This window comes from Maylandia zebra, linkage group LG13 (assembly GCF_041146795.1).
Source record: "Maylandia zebra isolate NMK-2024a linkage group LG13, Mzebra_GT3a, whole genome shotgun sequence".
Lineage (NCBI taxonomy): Eukaryota > Metazoa > Chordata > Actinopteri > Cichliformes > Cichlidae > Maylandia > Maylandia zebra.
Window position 1 is genome coordinate 2,865,726 of NC_135179.1, and position 20,166 is coordinate 2,885,891.

At 49.0% G+C, this 20,166-nt stretch overlaps 1 protein-coding gene across 2 annotated transcripts in view; it reads right to left on the reverse strand.

The window, feature by feature from the left end:
• The window catches only part of slc30a6 (solute carrier family 30 member 6), a 61,904-nt gene that overhangs the window by 11,049 nt on the left and 30,689 nt on the right, over positions 1-20,166 (reverse strand). For both annotated transcript variants that reach the window (XM_014411834.3, XM_076891402.1), the window contains 4 exons: positions 15,754-15,834; positions 9,052-9,087; positions 5,810-5,904; positions 1,679-1,727 (listed from right to left, as the gene is read on the reverse strand). In XM_014411834.3, coding sequence (XP_014267320.1) covers positions 1,679-1,727; positions 5,810-5,904; positions 9,052-9,087; positions 15,754-15,834 — 261 coding nt within the window. The remainder of the gene's footprint in view (positions 1-1,678; positions 1,728-5,809; positions 5,905-9,051; positions 9,088-15,753; positions 15,835-20,166) is intronic.

Sequence of the window (20,166 nt, forward strand, 5' to 3'; positions counted from 1 at the left end):
CACGCATACACACACACGCACGCACACACACACACGCACACACACGCGCACACACACACGCACGCACACACACACGCACGCACACACACATGCACAGAGCTCAGGCTTCTGGCTGGTGAGGCTGACCGAGCAGCAGGCTTTATATAACCCAGTTGGCCCTCAGACCATGCTGGGGTTAAGTGGGGACAGGCTGTGATAACACACACACAGTAACACACACACAGCATCTCTGTGTGTGTCTCTCCCACACGCAGTCAAAGAGTGGAAACTAGGCTGGGACGTCCTGTTCACTTCTGCCCTCTCAGCCAATCACAGCGCAGTTCTGTTGCACAACTCTCCAGGCTGTCACCCTGAGTAACCCGCGCCGACTGAGCCGCTGACTCTCAGCGTGTGTGTGTGTGTGTGCGTGTGTGTGCAGACATCGTATATTTCACCCACTTCGGATGCCGGAGCGATGCAGCAGCATGGAATATTTATCACAGGAGCAGCAGAGGCTTCAGAGCCGGTCGACAGGTTGCACACGGGAAGTTGCCTTTGGTGTTTCATCAGACGCGACGACACAATTATCAAACACCGATTAATGCTTCATGCTTTGATTGCATAACTTGACATAAGGAAGCTGAATTCTGGGAAGCATTTCAAATTTCTGATTCCATGTTTCTATTTTTGGATTCGACTGCAGCAGCTTTGCACGATTCACTGTTAAAAATAATCAACGTTTACCTCACCTGCTGGATAATAAGCCCCGCCCACATATAAAGCACATCGTGCGTCACCCGACTGCCACCTAGTGGACAGTCTTGGCTACTCGCTTGCTTATTTGCCGCCTCTCACACGTATGTAAAGAGCAACCTTTGTTCTCATTGGCAGTCACTGGGTTTGGACTGATTTCATCAGCCAGCAACGACTCGCCAACCACTCGGGGAACACAAACTTTTTCCTGGAGACGTGTGGCTGTCAGAGGGTCATCGGCCAGTCTGTGTGTCTGCGTCACTGACGCCTTATTTCGCTTTCATTTGCTTAATGTCACTTCCTGAGGTCATCAGCCATTGTCCAACTCTCAATTCTCCCTCAGCTCTAAAAATCAAACACTGCGGCGCCGCTGAGACTCAAAACGTCCAAATTCCTCCAGTTCAAACGGACGGATCAGTGTGGCTGTTTCCCCGGGTCGGCCACGACCCAGGCTGAGAGTGACGGGTGTAGGGGTTTGATGATGCTGCAGAAGAGTCGTGCCTGTTGTTGCTGACGTCTCGTTCTCTTAAACCAACCATCGATCGGCCTCAGAAAGACTCGCGGTTATGATAATATTCACTGAACTAACGCAGCATCAGTGGCGTAGCTTCGGAGGCTTTTCCTTCCTGACCAAGGAAAACGTCTGCAGTTCTTCTGGGCGTTGATCCTCCGGATCAACAGAATTTAAGACAAACTCTGCTCTGGTGCAAAGTCTCAGCTTCCAACCACAAATATCAGGTGACCAGAAACTGTCAGCGGGGGGATATTCAGCCCCCTGCTGCCTCGCCTCTGCAGACAGAAACTGATCTAACAGCTGTTTCTGAGAAGACAAATCAATGAGGCTAACCTTTGACCCCAGAGGCCATACACCTGGGCACACACAGGGTGTAACATACAGGATGGATGTGTGTGTGTGAGTGTAAGCAGAGCGAGGAAGCGTCCTTACCTTCGACTTAAATCTGCCACATGCTCCTGAAGCCAACTGCTGCTAGCCGCTGAGGAGAGAGAAAGATCGGTTTAATACAGCAACAAAAACCACACGCAGCCTGTCTGAGGGTGGAGCGGTGGTGGAGCGGTGCACGGACACGATGAGCCCGGCTCGTTGATGGCTGCACTTGTTAAACTGTTCAGATCAAACACGAGGAAACTGGGGTCAGTGTCCCATTTAAAACCAAAGGAAGGTTATTTTTAACCTCCTAACTCTTTGATGGCATTTTTAATCTTTGCTATTTGGGCTGACTGCGACCTGATGAATGTAAAAACAAAGAGTTGCCTGATTTTTGTTTCTGACAAAAATGTGATGTCCACATATGAGGAGCCAGGTCCTCGGAGGTTAGACTGAGTTGACTTTCTTCTTTTTTTAAACTTTTCTGTTTTGGAAAATGTGGTTTCTGCCCTTCGAGCCCTTCATGATGTCACTCCTGTATTTAACGCCTCTGCCTGAATACAAACGTGATTGGTCGGATCATCAACACTGATCGCAGACCCTCTCACCTGCGCCACATTAATCTTACAGTTCTCATTGGATAAGAGCATGGGCGGTGCTGGAAGGTAACTTATTACATTTACTCGAATACTTCTGTGCTATGGTGCCATGGTTTTCTGGAAATACATCAAATACTCAACTTTGTAATTTATACTTTTACAAGGGTATTATTTTATGTAATATTTTAAGTATAAGATTCTGTATTATTAAAGTTCATGTTTAGATCAGAGTGAAGATTAAAGGAACAACGTTTTTTATACTTATGTGCTCACCGCACACGTATGACCCCAGCTGTAGGAATATTTTCTGCTCATAAAATTGTTTCCTGTTTCTGCTCCTGCATCTTTTCACTACAGGCTTTGATTTTGTCGCTGAACACAGCCGAGCTACGAGATTTACCGCTGCAGGTACTCAGTGCTCAAAGTGACGATTAACAGAGCTCAGCTGACAGAGATGAGTCGGGCTTATGAACAAAATGATAGAAAACCATATCGGATCTCTTTCTGAGTCAGCTGTAGAGGAAGCAGGTGTGACAGACTCCGCCCAGCCTGCGTCCTGGCCCGGGTCCTTCAGCGTTACAGTTTCAGACACGATGACGCTTGTTGTGGAGGAACGGAGAAGCTCGAGATGGAGAGTGGAGGACACGTTTCTGTCTCAGTGCTGCATGAAGGTCCCAGCTGTTTCACTCCACAGCTGCCTCCGTCAGCTCCATCCTATAGATCTGACACTCGCAGACTCCCGCTCACCCAAACCTGCAAAACTGTACATCGCAGTTTTCTTCTACTTCTTTTTTGGTTGTTGGGTGGGCGGGGGTGGGGGGAATCTGATTACAGTGTTTAAAGTGAGGAGGGTGTAGCCGCCTCCATGATGAGGGATAAAAACACCTCCCACTCGTCTTTAAAAAAAGATAAGCGCTCTCGCTCGGCTGCGCCGTCCCACCTTTAATGTTTGAAGACGCCGCGAGGCCCGAAGGCTCAGCGTCGGGTCAAAGGCCCTTCACATCCCATCCTGCTCAACCCCCGAGTGTGTGTGTGTGAGGGAGAGTGTGTGTGCTCTGTTTGTTTTGCTAGCAGGGTGAGTCAGTCTAAACAAACATTTTAATGGAGTGACTTATTTATGATCCGTGTGCACGAGGACGCCGTGTGTGTGTGTGTGTGTGTTGGCATGTCTTTCTGCTCGCATGGCCCCCTGGCACACTACATTACCACAGTCTGGAACATGGTTGCGTAATGCACTTTTAGTCTCGCTCCATCAGAGATGCTGTGTGTGTGCGTGCGTGTGTGTGTGTGTGTGTGTGTGTGTGTGTGTGTGTGTGTGTGTGTGTGTGTGTGTGTGTGTGTGTGTGTGTGTGTGTAATGAGTGAGAGATTGTGTGCTTCAGCAAAGTTAAGTGCCCGTGTGTGTTTGTGTGCGAGCGTGTGCAGCTTCATCCCCCTCCTGTTCCAAAATGTCAGATGTTAAGTGATGTTGAGACTGCTCTGAACGCAAGAACAGACAGCTGACGAACGCACGCACACACACACACACACACACACACACACACACACACACACACACACACACTCTGACCTCATTCATCGGTAGACTGTTCATGCAGTGAGTCAGCCGGAGAGGAGAGGAGACGAGGGGAACACATGAGAGGAAAGGAGAGGAGGAGAGGATCTGTCGGTCTCCTTCCATCTTTTTATTTCTCCACATGATGACGGTTTGGATTTTTAAGGAGAAATGATGGGAAAAGGAGGCTGGAGTGAAGGAATGAAGGGAGCAAAGAAGGCTCTAAGCTGTGTGGCTTGTTGTTTATGGACCTTTTAGGCTCCTCCTCCCTGCACAGGTGTACACCTGAGGTTTATTTTTACCTTTTCATCCATCAGATTTTTCAAGTTCAGTTATCGCTACGAATCTCAGGTGGACTTCAACTCCAACATTAGTCCTTTTTCTGCTCTGGAGAATTTTAATTCCAGTTATTATAGGCAGGGTGGAGCGGGTGGAGACGAGTGTCAGGGGTGAGCTGTGACAGAAGGTGAGCAGGAAGACTGAAAGAGGAGGTTTAAAGATGGCGCTGAGATGGCGATGGTTTGGAGACGGTGGAGCTGAGCTGATGTTCGCTGGGAGCGAGCGGGATCATCTCCTCCACAGAAGTCTGCATCCTACGTGGGTGGACGGCCAGTCGACTCCTGGTGCTTTTAAATGTTCTTAAAAGGGACTTCAGGAAACCTTCAGGAGCATGGAGCTGCGTTACCCCTTTAAGACCTACCATAGAACCAAGTCCGCCAGAGCTTACTTTATATTTTTACATGCTGCGGAGCCACTTCTGGGAGCATTTCAAGCTGCTATACATCAATACAACTGTTATAGCCCAAATTTTAATAATATTTATGCATTAAATCCATAGTAACCACATTAATTGCAAAAAAGTGCAACAAACTACTGAAATATTGAAATCGTTTTTTTTTTTAACATATATTTCTAATTAGAGAAATTTAAGAGGTTTATCCCTCAAAACTTTAAATACAAAAAAGTTGCAAAAAATAGTTTACAACAACAGGAAATTAATTTTGAGTGCCTTCATAGTTTTATTTTTGAGATACAGCAATTTTTATACACTGCAGGAAAAACAAAAAACAATCCTATGATGCAAATTTGCAAAGAAAACAGCAGGTGCATCAAAATAAACTATTTCCAGCAGTGCAATTCGAGTTCTAAGCATCCCAGAAACTATTCAGAAAAGCATAAAGTCAAACATGACTTTATGCACCAGTATAAAAAACACCAGTATAGGCTTTTAAGGCCTACAAGTAAAAAACTACATTTTCCGCGAAAATGACGTCACTTCCGGTTTCGGACAGGTAATGGCGGACATGCGATAGTTCGCGCTGACGTCTGTTTCACTGTGGGAAGTGTTACGACAGCTGATCGGATCAGCAAAGCGTTTTTCTGGAATATTACGTTTTTGTTCCTGCAAGCGCTTTTTATGCAATTTTTGCAAAGCTATATGTGGAAGGAAAACGTGACCGAGGACAAGCTGATGGCATAAGATGTAAGTACAACTCCTCCGGTTTCATATGCAAAAAAAATTATTGCGCTAGCTTACACGGTTCAGGTTCTACAGGGATTTAAAAATAGTTACACAAAACGGAGCGTGCTGCTCTGACCGGCTTTAAAGGGTTAAAGCTTCAAATCTAAAGACATTCATTTCACTCTTGTTTGTAAAAGGCTCTGAATCCATTAGGTTTGGGTAGAACTCAGTCCGTTTTTGATATGTGCTTCAAAATGATGCCCCAAACCTTTAGATAACACGTCTCACAGAAATCTTAGTGATGGGTTGAGATAACAATAGCAACTGCATACACACATTCTTGTTTTGCTATCTTAGTGAGGACATCTACTTGAAAAATAAATGCCTAACCCTTAGCCTAAGCCTAACCATAACCCAACTGTAACCCTGACACTAAAACCACATTTTGAGTCTCAAAAATACCTTCAAACTTGTGGGGACCCCACGAAGATATGAATACACACACACACACACACACACACACACAGCAGGTGGGGACACGCACTGGTTTAACTGCGATGAAGAGGCAGGACGTACCTTCTGAGACGTAGGCGAATGGTTTGTTCCTGACCGACAGTAAAGTCAGCAGGTTGAAGAAGAGAGCGACGAAGGTCCCGACCAGCAGACGCCCGCTGCAGACAGAGAGAAACACGTTCAACATGTTATCCAGACACGGTTAGGTCTGCAAACGTTCCCACAGGAACACAGGGTTCACATGTAGGCACGACAGATCTGAATCAAAGGATCGGACTCTGATCGCCTCAATTCAAGGAGCCAAACACAAATATTGCTTTAAAAGTTTATGACTGCAGTCGCTTTTGTACATTTTCAGATAAAGAAGTAGAATAAAGTCCATGAAATAAATCTAAGATACACTTTTTGTATTTTAAATATACGTGTTAAAGGAATGACGGTAGATTGTGGATGGGATTAAGATGCTGGAACGATGGCTTCAACTTATATTTGCGTTTTCTTTCTATTTAAATGAAATAATTTGTGCTGGCAACCTCAGGTGTGCCATCTTCTTTATATATTGCGTTCACTGAGATTTTTGTATTTTTTAGCTGCGGCTCTTTGAGCATCGAGCTCTGATCGGCATGGATGGATTTCCATCGATCAGAGTTGGATTCAGGAGATGATGAACGGCGTGCTGCACAGAACTGTAGAGGTTACGAGGAAAGGTGAACGCTGTGAACTCCAATAAGTCTTTGAAACATTTGAAATTCTTATGATTGGTCACGAGGTTATTGTAGTTATCTAAAACTAAAAACTTAAACTTGACCTTTAAAAAACTGAAACCTCGAGAGTTTCACTTACTAAACAAAACAAACACTGAAACAGTGAAGTGGAGCAAACAGACTGAGCCCCCACGTGGCCACACCCTCGCCTCCCCGAGACCTTTTCCAGCGATCGGGCCCTCAGATCATCTGATCAGGGTCCACATCGACCGCGCTCTCAAGGCTGTACCTCCTAAAGTGTGACGCAGCCCTGAAAACGCACGTTTACGGGGTCGCCTTTCCTTCATCTGTCATCACTGATCTTATTCAGCTACAGCCATGGATGCTGGGATATGTACGCCTCTTTAACTGGTGAAGCACTGCTCTAAGACACGCTGTACACATAAAGGTAAAACTTTTAGAGGATCATCGGACCAACAATTTTAAGGTCTAAAATCTAAAAAAAAAAAAAAAAGACGTCATCAGCAAGCTAAACAGCTGAAGTACAGATTAACGTTTTTAATTAACATCCTTGTAATAAGAGCCTGTAAATAGATGCTTAGTAAACCATGTTAATGAGACTTAATAAACAAACAAACACAGAGTTTGAGCTCGACGGCTGTTTGAGTGATTAAAATTTAATGGTTAATGTTTTTAAGGCTTTGACTTTGTGTCCCCAGAAGAAGTCGAGTGACTGTGTAGTATGAGCACAGATTTACACACACACACACACACACACACACACACACACACACACACACACACACACACAGACACACACACACACACACACACACACACACACACACACACACCAATACACTAATCACACGGGACAATCCATTTAAGAGCCTAGAAATTTGGTCCAAACAATCAGCGGGAGGCGAAACGCTGCCCGACGGTGAGCCAGAATAACTGGATGATAACCTCCTCCTCCCTTTAAAAAGGAGATTAAAGAGAGAGAGAGTGTGTGTGAATGTCTCTCGCTCGGTGGACACCTTTCATGCCGTCCAATCACATCTCGTCAGAGAGGAGCAGAGTGGGGGGCGGGGGGGGGGGGGGGGGGGGGTAATCTCGTCACAAGAGACAGGTTTAAAGCTCGCTGTTTTATTTTATAAAAGCCGTTGCTAATCTGCTTTAGAACCGAGAGAGATGGACAAAGATGGAGAGGGGACGAGCGAGAGAGGAGAAATTATATTGCAGAAATCAATAATCATGATTGTTTTGGTCAGATTTTAAAACAACTATCACTGACTCAGGGTCGTCTGCTAGGGAGTTTAGGGGAGTCGTCATGTAGTCAGTATAAAAGAGGGCCGCAGTTTCTGAAACACGAAGCCGATACTGCCCTAAACCTGCATTCTATTTAATATCCACCAGGGGGCGACAGGTGTGGGACGAAAAAGACTTCTAGACCTGCTGAAACTAAGAGAAAACTGTCAAAATCAACAACCTGTAGTGATGACTGGAAAAATAACAATCGGTGAGCTGGTTCTAAAAGCGAGGTTGAGACGAGCGATGGAGGCAACCACCAATCAGAGTGAAGGGTACGACTGATTGACTTATTCTGAGTGGTAAACATATCAGAGGGCTACCTGTGGATCCTGAAATACCAACCACCAGATACAAAACAATGCATGAAACTTAAACTAAAGTTATCGAAGGATCACTTTGCATGAACGCGGGACATCAGCGCGAGGTGTTTCTGACATGGAAGGCCAGCCTGAAACCTCCACCATGAGAAGTATTGCTGTGTCACGTGGGGGTAACAAGAAGCTTGGGCAGCATCAGGTTATCCCCAAGCTTTCCTGGACTAACCCGGGGTCTCCTTTTGGTTTGGAACTCCAAAGGGAGGCGTCCTGACATCCAGGAGATGAACTCGGCTGACCACTTCCATCTGAGTTCACGACCGTTAGCAACTCAGCTCTCTTTACCGCGATGGTTTGGTACAGTGCTCGCATCACTGGGACCGTCGAGAAACTAAAATATCAACCAGCGACTTCCCATTCAGACGCAAACTGAGTTAAACTTTGATGTTTGGCTGCGCCGATGCCTCAAAGGTTCAGTAAAACCTCCACGCTCCACCTTCCCAACGCTCATATCTCCACTCTGATTACCTTGATGTTTATTCCAGACTTCACAAGAAATCTGAACAACCTACAGAAAACTCTGAAACCAGGAAAACACTCGGTAGGTATGGAAAACATAAACGATACCACCGAGGGAGGAAGCATGGACAGATCTTACTGGTCTGCTTTAGTTGGTGTATGCAGACTGGTCAGTGAAGGAGGCAAGGGTTCAGCGTGCTGCTGTGGACAAACACGATCCTCCGACTCAGTCCCAATCCCGCCGTGTTTGTGGGTCTGTCTGACCCAGTTTGTTTGGGATGTTCTGTTCTGACAACAGCTGGCAGGCTCTGTGTGTGTGCTTTTACAGACACACACACGGGGGTATCATGCTGTGTCTGTTTACAATGTCACATGGGAATTTGTGTGTGTGTGTGTGTGTGTGTGTGTGTGTGTGTGTGTGTGTGTGTGTGTGTGTGTGTGCATGGGTAATACTTACGTATGGACCTCAGGCTGCTCCATGAAGCGCTCCACACTAACAAAACAGAAACAAACACCGTCAACAACAGTGGCCAGGTGGGACTACACTGTGTGTGTGTGTGTGTGTGTGTGTGTGTGTGTGTGTGTGTGAGCTAGAGGCAGAGTGATCGAGACAAATGAAATGAATCAAAGGAGACAAGGGGTGAACAAACAGAGAGAAAACAGGAAATACATTAACACACATGCACGCACAAGCATGCATGACATGGTTTCATCTGGCTCCGCCCCCTGTGCTGCTGCCCTACTGAGCCTTTCATGGTGTGCACAGACCCCCCCCACCTCCCCCAACATGCATGCACGCGCACACACACACACACACACACACACACACACACACACACACACACAAAGCTTTGTGTGTGTGTGTGTGTGTGCTGCCTCGCTCACAGGAAGGAGCAGAAACGAAGAAAATCGCAGACCTTTAAATTAAACTGCTGTTTAACAGCAGCATCAAAACCGTGAACGTCCACCAGCAACACACAGGAAGATTTAACCCTCGAGTGCCCGGTCTGGTGCACAGTCACCAAACATGAGTGTATCAGATGAAATGGTCACAACTTTTAACCTGTTCATTTGGGTTTCTACTCGTAACTGAAAATCCTCCAAAGAGAGCCATGTTTCCTGACTTCCTTTCGTAAACCACCTCAACCTGACGGAGCTGCAACTCCACGCTGCCTTCAGAGCTCCTCCTGCATCTGCAGCCTCATGGTTCTGGTCATCCAAGAGTTCATGACAGAGGGAGCCACAGACAGAGGGACACGAGGAGAGAGGGAGCCACAGACAGAGGGACACAAGGACAGAGGGAGCCACAGACAGAGGGAGACGAGGAGAGAGGGACTCACAGACAGAGGGACACGAGGAGAGAGGGAGCCACAGACAGAGGGACACGAGGACAGAGGGAGCCACAGACAGAGGGAGACGAGGAGAGAGGGACTCACAGACAGAGGGACACGAGGAGAGAGGGAGCCACAGACAGAGGGACACGAGGACAGAGGGAGCCACAGACAGAGGGAGACGAGGAGAGAGGGACTCACAGACAGAGGGACACGAGGAGAGAGGGAGCCACAGACAGAGGGAGACGAGGAGAGAGGGACTCACAGACAGAGGGACACGAGGAGAGAGGGAGCCACAGACAGAGGGACACGAGGACAGAGGGAGCCACAGACAGAGGGACACGAGGACAGAGGGAACCACAGACAGAGGGACACGAGGACAGAGGGAGCCACAGACAGAGGGACACGAGGAGAGAGGGACTCACAGACAGAGGGACACGAGGAGAGAGGGAGCCACAGACAGAGGGACACGAGGACAGAGGGAGCCACAGACAGAGGGACACGAGGACAGAGGGAGCCACAGACAGAGGGACACGAGGAGAGAGGGACTCACAGACAGAGGGAGACGAGGAGAGAGGGACTCACAGACAGAGGGAGACGAGGAGAGAGGGAGCCACAGACAGAGGGACACAAGGACAGAGGGAGCCACAGACAGAGGGAGACGAGGAGAGAGGGACTCACAGACAGAGGGACACGAGGAGAGAGGGACTCACAGACAGAGGGACACAAGGAGAGAGGGAGCCACAGACAGAGGGACACGAGGACAGAGGGAGCCACAGACAGAGGGAGACGAGGAGAGAGGGACTCACAGACAGAGGGACACGAGGAGAGAGGGAGCCACAGACAGAGGGACACGAGGACAGAGGGAGCCACAGACAGAGGGAGACGAGGAGAGAGGGACTCACAGACAGAGGGACACGAGGAGAGAGGGAGCCACAGACAGAGGGACACGAGGACAGAGGGAGCCACAGACAGAGGGACACGAGGACAGAGGGAGCCACAGACAGAGGGACACGAGGAGAGAGGGACTCACAGACAGAGGGAGACGAGGAGAGAGGGACTCACAGACAGAGGGACACGAGGAGAGAGGGAGCCACAGACAGAGGGACACGAGGACAGAGGGAGCCACAGACAGAGGGAGACGAGGAGAGAGGGACTCACAGACAGAGGGACACGAGGAGAGAGGGACTCACAGACAGAGGGACACGAGGAGAGAGGGAGCCACAGACAGAGGGACACGAGGACAGAGGGAGCCACAGACAGAGGGAGACGAGGAGAGAGGGACTCACAGACAGAGGGACACGAGGAGAGAGGGACTCACAGACAGAGGGACACGAGGAGAGAGGGAGCCACAGACAGAGGGACACGAGGACAGAGGGAGCCACAGACAGAGGGACACGAGGAGAGAGGGAGCCACAGACAGAGGGACACGAGGAGAGAGGGACTCACAGACAGAGGGAGACGAGGAGAGAGGGACTCACAGACAGAGGGACACGAGGAGAGAGGGAGCCACAGACAGAGGGACACGAGGACAGAGGGAGCCACAGACAGAGGGACACGAGGAGAGAGGGAGCCACAGACAGAGGGACACGAGGAGAGAGGGACTCACAGACAGAGGGAGACGAGGAGAGAGGGACTCACAGACAGAGGGACACGAGGAGAGAGGGAGCCACAGACAGAGGGACACGAGGACAGAGGGAGCCACAGACAGAGGGACACGAGGAGAGAGGGACTCACAGACAGAGGGACACGAGGAGAGAGGGACTCACAGACAGAGGGACACGAGGAGAGAGGGAGCCACAGACAGAGGGACACGAGGAGAGAGGGAGCCACAGACAGAGGGACACAAGGACAGAGGGAGCCACAGACAGAGGGAGACGAGGAGAGAGGGACTCACAGACAGAGGGACACGAGGAGAGAGGGAGCCACAGACAGAGGGACACGAGGACAGAGGGAGCCACAGACAGAGGGAGACGAGGAGAGAGGGACTCACAGACAGAGGGACACGAGGAGAGAGGGAGCCACAGACAGAGGGAGACGAGGAGAGAGGGACTCACAGACAGAGGGACACGAGGAGAGAGGGAGCCACAGACAGAGGGAGACGAGGAGAGAGGGACTCACAGACAGAGGGACACGAGGAGAGAGGGAGCCACAGACAGAGGGACACGAGGACAGAGGGAGCCACAGACAGAGGGAGACGAGGAGAGAGGGACTCACAGACAGAGGGACACGAGGAGAGAGGGAGCCACAGACAGAGGGAGACGAGGAGAGAGGGACTCACAGACAGAGGGACACGAGGAGAGAGGGAGCCACAGACAGAGGGACACGAGGACAGAGGGAGCCACAGACAGAGGGACACGAGGACAGAGGGAACCACAGACAGAGGGACACGAGGACAGAGGGAGCCACAGACAGAGGGACACGAGGAGAGAGGGACTCACAGACAGAGGGACACGAGGAGAGAGGGAGCCACAGACAGAGGGACACGAGGACAGAGGGAGCCACAGACAGAGGGACACGAGGACAGAGGGAGCCACAGACAGAGGGACACGAGGAGAGAGGGACTCACAGACAGAGGGAGACGAGGAGAGAGGGACTCACAGACAGAGGGACACGAGGAGAGAGGGAGCCACAGACAGAGGGACACAAGGACAGAGGGAGCCACAGACAGAGGGAGACGAGGAGAGAGGGACTCACAGACAGAGGGACACGAGGAGAGAGGGACTCACAGACAGAGGGACACGAGGAGAGAGGGAGCCACAGACAGAGGGACACGAGGACAGAGGGAGCCACAGACAGAGGGAGACGAGGAGAGAGGGACTCACAGACAGAGGGACACGAGGAGAGAGGGAGCCACAGACAGAGGGACACGAGGACAGAGGGAGCCACAGACAGAGGGAGACGAGGAGAGAGGGACTCACAGACAGAGGGACACGAGGAGAGAGGGAGCCACAGACAGAGGGACACGAGGACAGAGGGAGCCACAGACAGAGGGAGACGAGGAGAGAGGGACTCACAGACAGAGAGGGACACAAGGAGAGAGGGAGCCACAGACAGAGGGACACGAGGACAGAGGGAGCCACAGACAGAGGGACACGAGGACAGAGGGAGCCACAGACAGAGGGACACGAGGAGAGAGGGACTCACAGACAGAGGGAGACGAGGAGAGAGGGACTCACAGACAGAGGGACACGAGGAGAGAGGGAGCCACAGACAGAGGGACACGAGGACAGAGGGAGCCACAGACAGAGGGAGACGAGGAGAGAGGGACTCACAGACAGAGGGACACGAGGAGAGAGGGACTCACAGACAGAGGGACACGAGGAGAGAGGGAGCCACAGACAGAGGGACACGAGGACAGAGGGAGCCACAGACAGAGGGAGACGAGGAGAGAGGGACTCACAGACAGAGGGACACGAGGAGAGAGGGACTCACAGACAGAGGGACACGAGGAGAGAGGGAGCCACAGACAGAGGGACACGAGGAGAGAGGGAGCCACAGACAGAGGGACACGAGGAGAGAGGGAGCCACAGACAGAGGGACACGAGGAGAGAGGGACTCACAGACAGAGGGAGACGAGGAGAGAGGGACTCACAGACAGAGGGACACGAGGAGAGAGGGAGCCACAGACAGAGGGACACGAGGAGAGAGGGAGCCACAGACAGAGGGACACGAGGAGAGAGGGACTCACAGACAGAGGGACACGAGGAGAGAGGGACTCACAGACAGAGGGACACGAGGAGAGAGGGAGCCACAGACAGAGGGACACGAGGAGAGAGGGACTCACAGACAGAGGGACACGAGGAGAGAGGGACTCACAGACAGAGGGACACGAGGAGAGAGGGAGCCACAGACAGAGGGACACGAGAAGAGAGGGAGCCACAGACAGAGGGACACGAGGACAGAGGGAGCCACAGACAGAGGGACACGAGGAGAGAGGGAGCCACAGACAGAGGGACACGAGGAGAGAGGGACTCACAGACAGAGGGACACGAGGAGAGAGGGAGCCACAGACAGAGGGACACGAGGAGAGAGGGAGCCACAGACAGAGGGACACGAGGACAGAGGGAGCCACAGACAGAGGGACACGAGGAGAGAGGGAGCCACAGACAGAGGGACACGAGGAGAGAGGGACTCACAGACAGAGGGACACGAGGAGAGAGGGAGCCACAGACAGAGGGACACGAGGAGAGAGGGACTCACAGACAGAGGGACACGAGGAGAGAGGGACTCACAGACAGAGGGACACGAGGAGAGAGGGACTCACAGACAGAGGGACACGAGGAGAGAGGGACCCACAGACAGAGGGTAGGTGGACTGACAGATCTAAAGCTGAGCTCAGTCTGATAACACGTCTGTATCAAACCTCACATTCCTCCTTTGCATCACTCGTGAAGAAGAACATCCCAGAATATCTGAGCGCTCTCTCAGCACAGTGAGGTTCTGGGACTAAACACCTTCGTGGTTAAATTTAGGCAATGAAAATGAGGTGCAGGCTGTTTTTCATCCATGTCACCTCTGTGAGTCTGCACAGAGAGACAGACTCTGCAGCAGTAAATCTCGTGACCCTCGGTGTGTTAGGTCGGAATTAGAAGCTCGCCACACCAATGATCCAGCTCATGTACGAGTCGTGGTGAACTTGACGTGTTGAATTTACCTGAGACGTTTCACTGACAGCTGCAGTGCAACTGAAGACTTTAACCTCACTGAACCACAAACCGATCGGCTGTATTTAAACCTGATGGGATTTTTGCTTTTATTAATGGAGCTAATCAAGTTTACTCTGAGTAAATCACTTTATGCAGCATTCAGGTTTGCAATATTAAAACTAAGACTCAGGCTAAGCTGCAGAGTCCTGACTGAGCACAGACAGAGAGCACATTTCCCCATCATTAGTGTCTCTGTGGAGAAATGAATTTAAAATCCTTAAACGTCAGGCCCGATTAAAGACCTCGTAGCAGCACATCATCCACACACTGCAGGCTGACTCGTGGTTTGCAGAGTAACTCAACGTTATAATGGAAGGCAGAGCAGTCAGGACTCTCTCCTGTGGAGCGAGTCGCAGTAATAAATACAAATGAACTTTCTGTGAATCTGATTTTCCTCTTACACAAAGGCCACGTTTACAAAGTACTCTGTGGTATTTTAGGTGTGTGTGGTCAGTTTTCCTCGACGCTCCATTCATAAATGCATTTATGCAGGTTGATAAATGCTGAGGCCAATATTCCCAAAACACACACGTGTCTGCAGATGAAAGCGTGAACAGACCTGTGTGTGTGTCTGTGTGTGTTTCAGTTTTCTGGAAAGGGAAAGGAACCCCTCCCTCCCCTAAGAACTGACCGCAGGACAACCTCACACAGGCCACCTGAAGGTGTGACTGTGTGTTTGTGTGTGTGTGTGTTACACTGACAGACACAGCTAGGCAGTGACATTCCCACAGTCTGAAAAACATCTCTCACACACACACACACACACACACACACACACACACACACACACACTACAGCAACCCACTTGCCCAAAAAGTGTTTGTGTTGTAGAGTTTAGCAGAAAAACTATTTCACACCCATTTTTGTCCACTTGTTTAACATCAGTCTCATCACAGTTTGCAAGAACTATAACTGTCAGTTTGTGAGATCACTATTTAAAAAACGCTGGCAGGAGTAAAGAAAGAAGGACTTTTTCCAGAAGAACGATTGTGTTTAATCGAGATAAGGCTTAGACGTGAATGAAGTGTGTGTTCACACTTTTACCCGAACAAACCACAGGTTCACAAACTTTTGAATGTTCAAGAGGATTAACAGTGTGAGTGAGAGAGACCTACACACCTTTCCTTCAGGATGAACAAAGCTCCCAGCTGGACGAGAACAGTGGAGGCAAAAACTGCCAAAACTTCCAGTCTTTCAAACCTGCAGACAAGAGGAACACACACACAGTCAGATATATATACACGACACACCAACACACTCATCAAAATCCAAAAACGCTGATGTTTTGGACTCATGCTGGTGTACGGTCACTTCCTGACGGCTTTGAGCACCTATAAGCAATATTCCCACTGCAGCAGCTTCGGCGGCCGAGGGAGATCTTCTCAGCATTTATAGGGTTGGATGCTTGATTCAGATTCTGGGTCTAAAGGTTTCCCTGAAACACCTCAAGAAAAAGAGATTACGATTTCTATTTTCATGGGCCTCTGTCAAAAACAAAGTAAAAAACGGTAGATTAAGAGCAAAAAAGGACAATTATGGAGTAAAAATAGTCAAATATAGAATAAAACAGAATGGAGTTTATTCCTTCCAGACTCAAACATGAAGCTGAGGTCTGTCGTCTCCGAGCCTCGGGACACGTCCCTGCTTTGGGTTCACACTTTAATGCTCATGCACAGGAACATAGCCTGACATAACCTCTCCACAGGGAGACAAATGAACCGCTCCGCTCTCTAACACCAGCTTTACTCTGTGAAGCATATTCAAATATAGTCACTCAAATATACATTAGATCCATCTCACTACAATAACCTGAACCAGGATGTGCCACAGCTGCAGATGCATGTCAAATCAAAACGAAGCAAGCGTCGGCCTCAGGGCGAAGAGATGAAGCTGCGACTCAAAGTACTACAGCTGCAGTTCCTCTAGTGCCCACCAGATGCTCCATCAGTGAGTCAGTCTCCATTAGGGCTGGGTATCGATTTTGATTTCTATGATCGAATCGATTTAATTCAATTTGGACTCAAACGGTCAGAAAAATTATAATTCTGATCATTTATCAGCACATCTCCATATTTTATATATGTATAAAAACAAAGCTGACACTGTGAGACTTCGTCAGAGGAGTGAGCATCACAGCAGACGCCTTTGTGTCAAAGTCACTGAGGATAAAACAGAAAAACATGAAGCACATTTTCCTGTCCTGTCCTGTTTCTAACAGAGAACCTTAAAAATATTCTGCACTCGATCAAAAACTGAGGAAAACCATGAATCAACATCTTTACGTTACCTGATGCTGCTGAAGTGAAGCAGAGCAAAGTTACAGAGGTTTGATTACAGACACAATGAAGCAATTTGGCATCACTTTAAAAAGTTTACATTTCTTCCTGACTGAACAGCAGAAATGAGGCTTTACTGTCATTTTTGGAGGAAAAAAAAACAGAGGCCGACAGCACTGAACACAACTGTAGACTCGTGCGTAACAAGCAAGAGAATAATGCAGAAAACTGAGATGTTTGATGGTAAACTGGTCTCTGAGTACGCTGAGAGAGAGCGCTGTGAGGAAGTGTGATTTTATCGTGGTGGAAGCAAAAGTAAAAGAGAATTCATGACGATGTTTATCGAACGTGTAGTTCGGATCTTCTTTTGCTGCTGGTTCAGTGAACTTTGGCTGGAGTGATGAAACCTGCAGCCTCAGAATCTGTGAGACGTCGGCTTTCAGCCCCGGGGGCGTGTCCGTACCATCGAGTGACCGTGTACCTGCTCTCATTTACTGTTTCACCTGTTTGGCGGGTGCTGAAATAGTTCTGTGACCTTTAACCTGAGATTCTGGCGTTTCTGGCAAAATGTATTTATAGTTAAAAATCGATTCAGGATTTAATGAATGAATATCGTTTTATTCAAACTAAAATCATTTTGAATCGGAAAAAACGATTTTTTAAACCCACCCCGAGTCCCCTGAGACTCCCAGGTTAAAGTTTACAGCAGAAATAAACATGTTTACAGCCTGATGCACTGATGTACATTTAAGGAGGACTGGTTCGGTTTGAGTCTGCAGTCTCAGAGGAGGAAGCTCATGTAAAACATACTGACGGCTGCATTACGTGTGAGTATTCTCTGTGAGGAACCAAAGCTCAACACCAGCTGATTCAGACCGGAATAAACCCTTATGTCACCAATAACAACCATGAATACACCTCTGAGTTTAGTCAAAGTCAACTTTATTGTCAATTCTGCCACATGTACAGGACATACAGAGAATAGAAACTACGTTACTCTCAATCCCTAGATAAAATAGCAAATGAACATTTAAATATAAGAGTGATTAAAAAATGCAGGTAAAATAATTAAAAAGTAAAAATTTAAATAAATACAATACAATTTTACATATAACAAGAAAGCTATACAATATACAATATAATGGGTAAATGACATTGGGTGTAAACCACCTTAACTCCACCCTCTCACATCCACCCGGTTTATCGGACACATTCACACGTTCTTTCCTTTCACAGGAAGTACAGTTTCTCTCAGAAGACACTTTGATTTCCAGGTACCTGTTTAGCCCCTCCCTCTCGCAGTCATTTGTCCTGACCCTGCAGGTGCAGGTGAGGTGAACAGATCGGGGCTAAGAGGCTGAGTGGATTCAGTCTCAGCTCTAAAGAAGAAACTTGGCTGCACAGTTAGAGGTTTGATTTCTGAATGTGACCGTGTTCAGAAATCTCTGAACCTCTCAGCCGGTGTCGTCACCGCCGTTTGTGGCAGCACATCGTGTGGGCGGGACTCGTCACCAGGGAAAAATGGGGATGTCTATTTCCGAGCAGCGAGATAAGGCGGACAGAGACAGGAATGGGGCGACGCCAGTCCTTTGCACAATGGTGGCGACAGTGGTGATGAGCTGTCAAGATACTGTTGCCATAGAGACAAAAACCAGAGACTTATGAAGCGACTGGATTTGTCCAAAGTCCTTCAATCTCAGAAAAACGCAAACCCTGTTTAAGTGCGAACACTGATGGATCTGAACTCTTTCATACTTATTTTTCCTAAAGATAATTATAACATGTGCCAATTCCTGTTTTTGATTTTAGACCAATAAGATTCAGCAGCTCATAGGACCGCCTTCAGCAACAATAAGCTGCTGTGATGGTTTCTACTCTTCTTTACGGCGTTGCTTCAGCTCACAGAGGTTTTCAGCACAGCTCTTTGAAGCTGCAGCATCTCAGTCAAGCTGAGCTCTGCGCTGTGACATCACCATCGCTGCAGCTTCATTCTGTCCTTCTTCAGCTGTTCTGTTGCAGATTTGCAGCTGTGATTGGATCTTTGTCCTGCTGATGACTCAGTTTGGTCCAAGCTGTAGCTGTGGGACACATGTGACTCTACTTCGGGCGATCGTGGCTCAAGAGTTGGGAGTTCGCCTTGTAATCAGAAGGTTGCCGGTTCGAGCCCCGGCTTAGACAGTCTCGGTCGTTGTGTCCTTGGGCAAGACACTTCACCTGTTGCCTACTGGTGGTGGTCAGAGGGCCCGGTGGCGCCAGTGTCCGGCAGCCTCGCCTCTGTCAGTGCGGCCCAGGCTGGCTGTGGCTACAATGTAGCTGCCATCACCAGTGTGTGAATGTGTGTGTGAATGGGTGGATGACTGGATATGTAAAGCGCTTTGGGGTCCTTAGGGACTAGTAAAGCGCTATATAAATACAGGCCATTTACCATTCTGTATACTGAGGAGTTCACGGTCCACTCCTCCCCGTGCTCACAGCTGGTCTGAGGAGTTGGTTTTGACAAACGTCTCCTCTGTGGTCTCGTCTGTTCCAGCAGTCTTGTTCTTTGTTCAGATGCAGCTTTGCAAACCTAAGCTGTGCTGCTAACCTTTCCAAACCTGCCATGACCTTTAACCTTAAGCCTGCTAACTGAGGCCTGTAGAATCTGCAGTGGAGCACAGCCCGGTCTGACCTCAGGGGGACTTTGCTGGACGTCCATTCCTGAGAGGACTGTGGCATTAACACACACCTGAACGCTCCAAACCTCTGCTTTACAGATGTGCTCACTCTTACTGATGCTCAACTAATCAAGTGCGTTGATTAGCAGCACCTGTCTGGTAATCAAAACAGGCGGGGGGGGGACAAGGTCTTGTGAGAGACTTTACTCGACGTCAGCGGGCTAACTCCCGACGCCTTCAGGTTAATGGGTTCCTCGTCTCACCAGGACTGCAGAGTGGGGACGCTCACAGATGACTCCTAAATAAAATCCCACATAGTTCCCACTGATGTGGGGTCAAAGGTCACACTCTGCTCTGCAACCTCCTGTGGTTAATCTACACAGGCTCCACGTAAAGCTGCCGTCTGCTGACATCATCATGTGTGCCCCTCCTCCTAGTTAAAGATAAGATCAATATTGATCGTACATAAAGTCAGTTTAGTGAGGACGCGTTATTACCGTCCATCACGCCGCTGACTTAAAGAAGTGAGTCACTGCTCAACCTGGAAACGCGCTCAGTGCTAATGAATCAACACCACGCTGTCGGGTGGTGGCGATGATGTT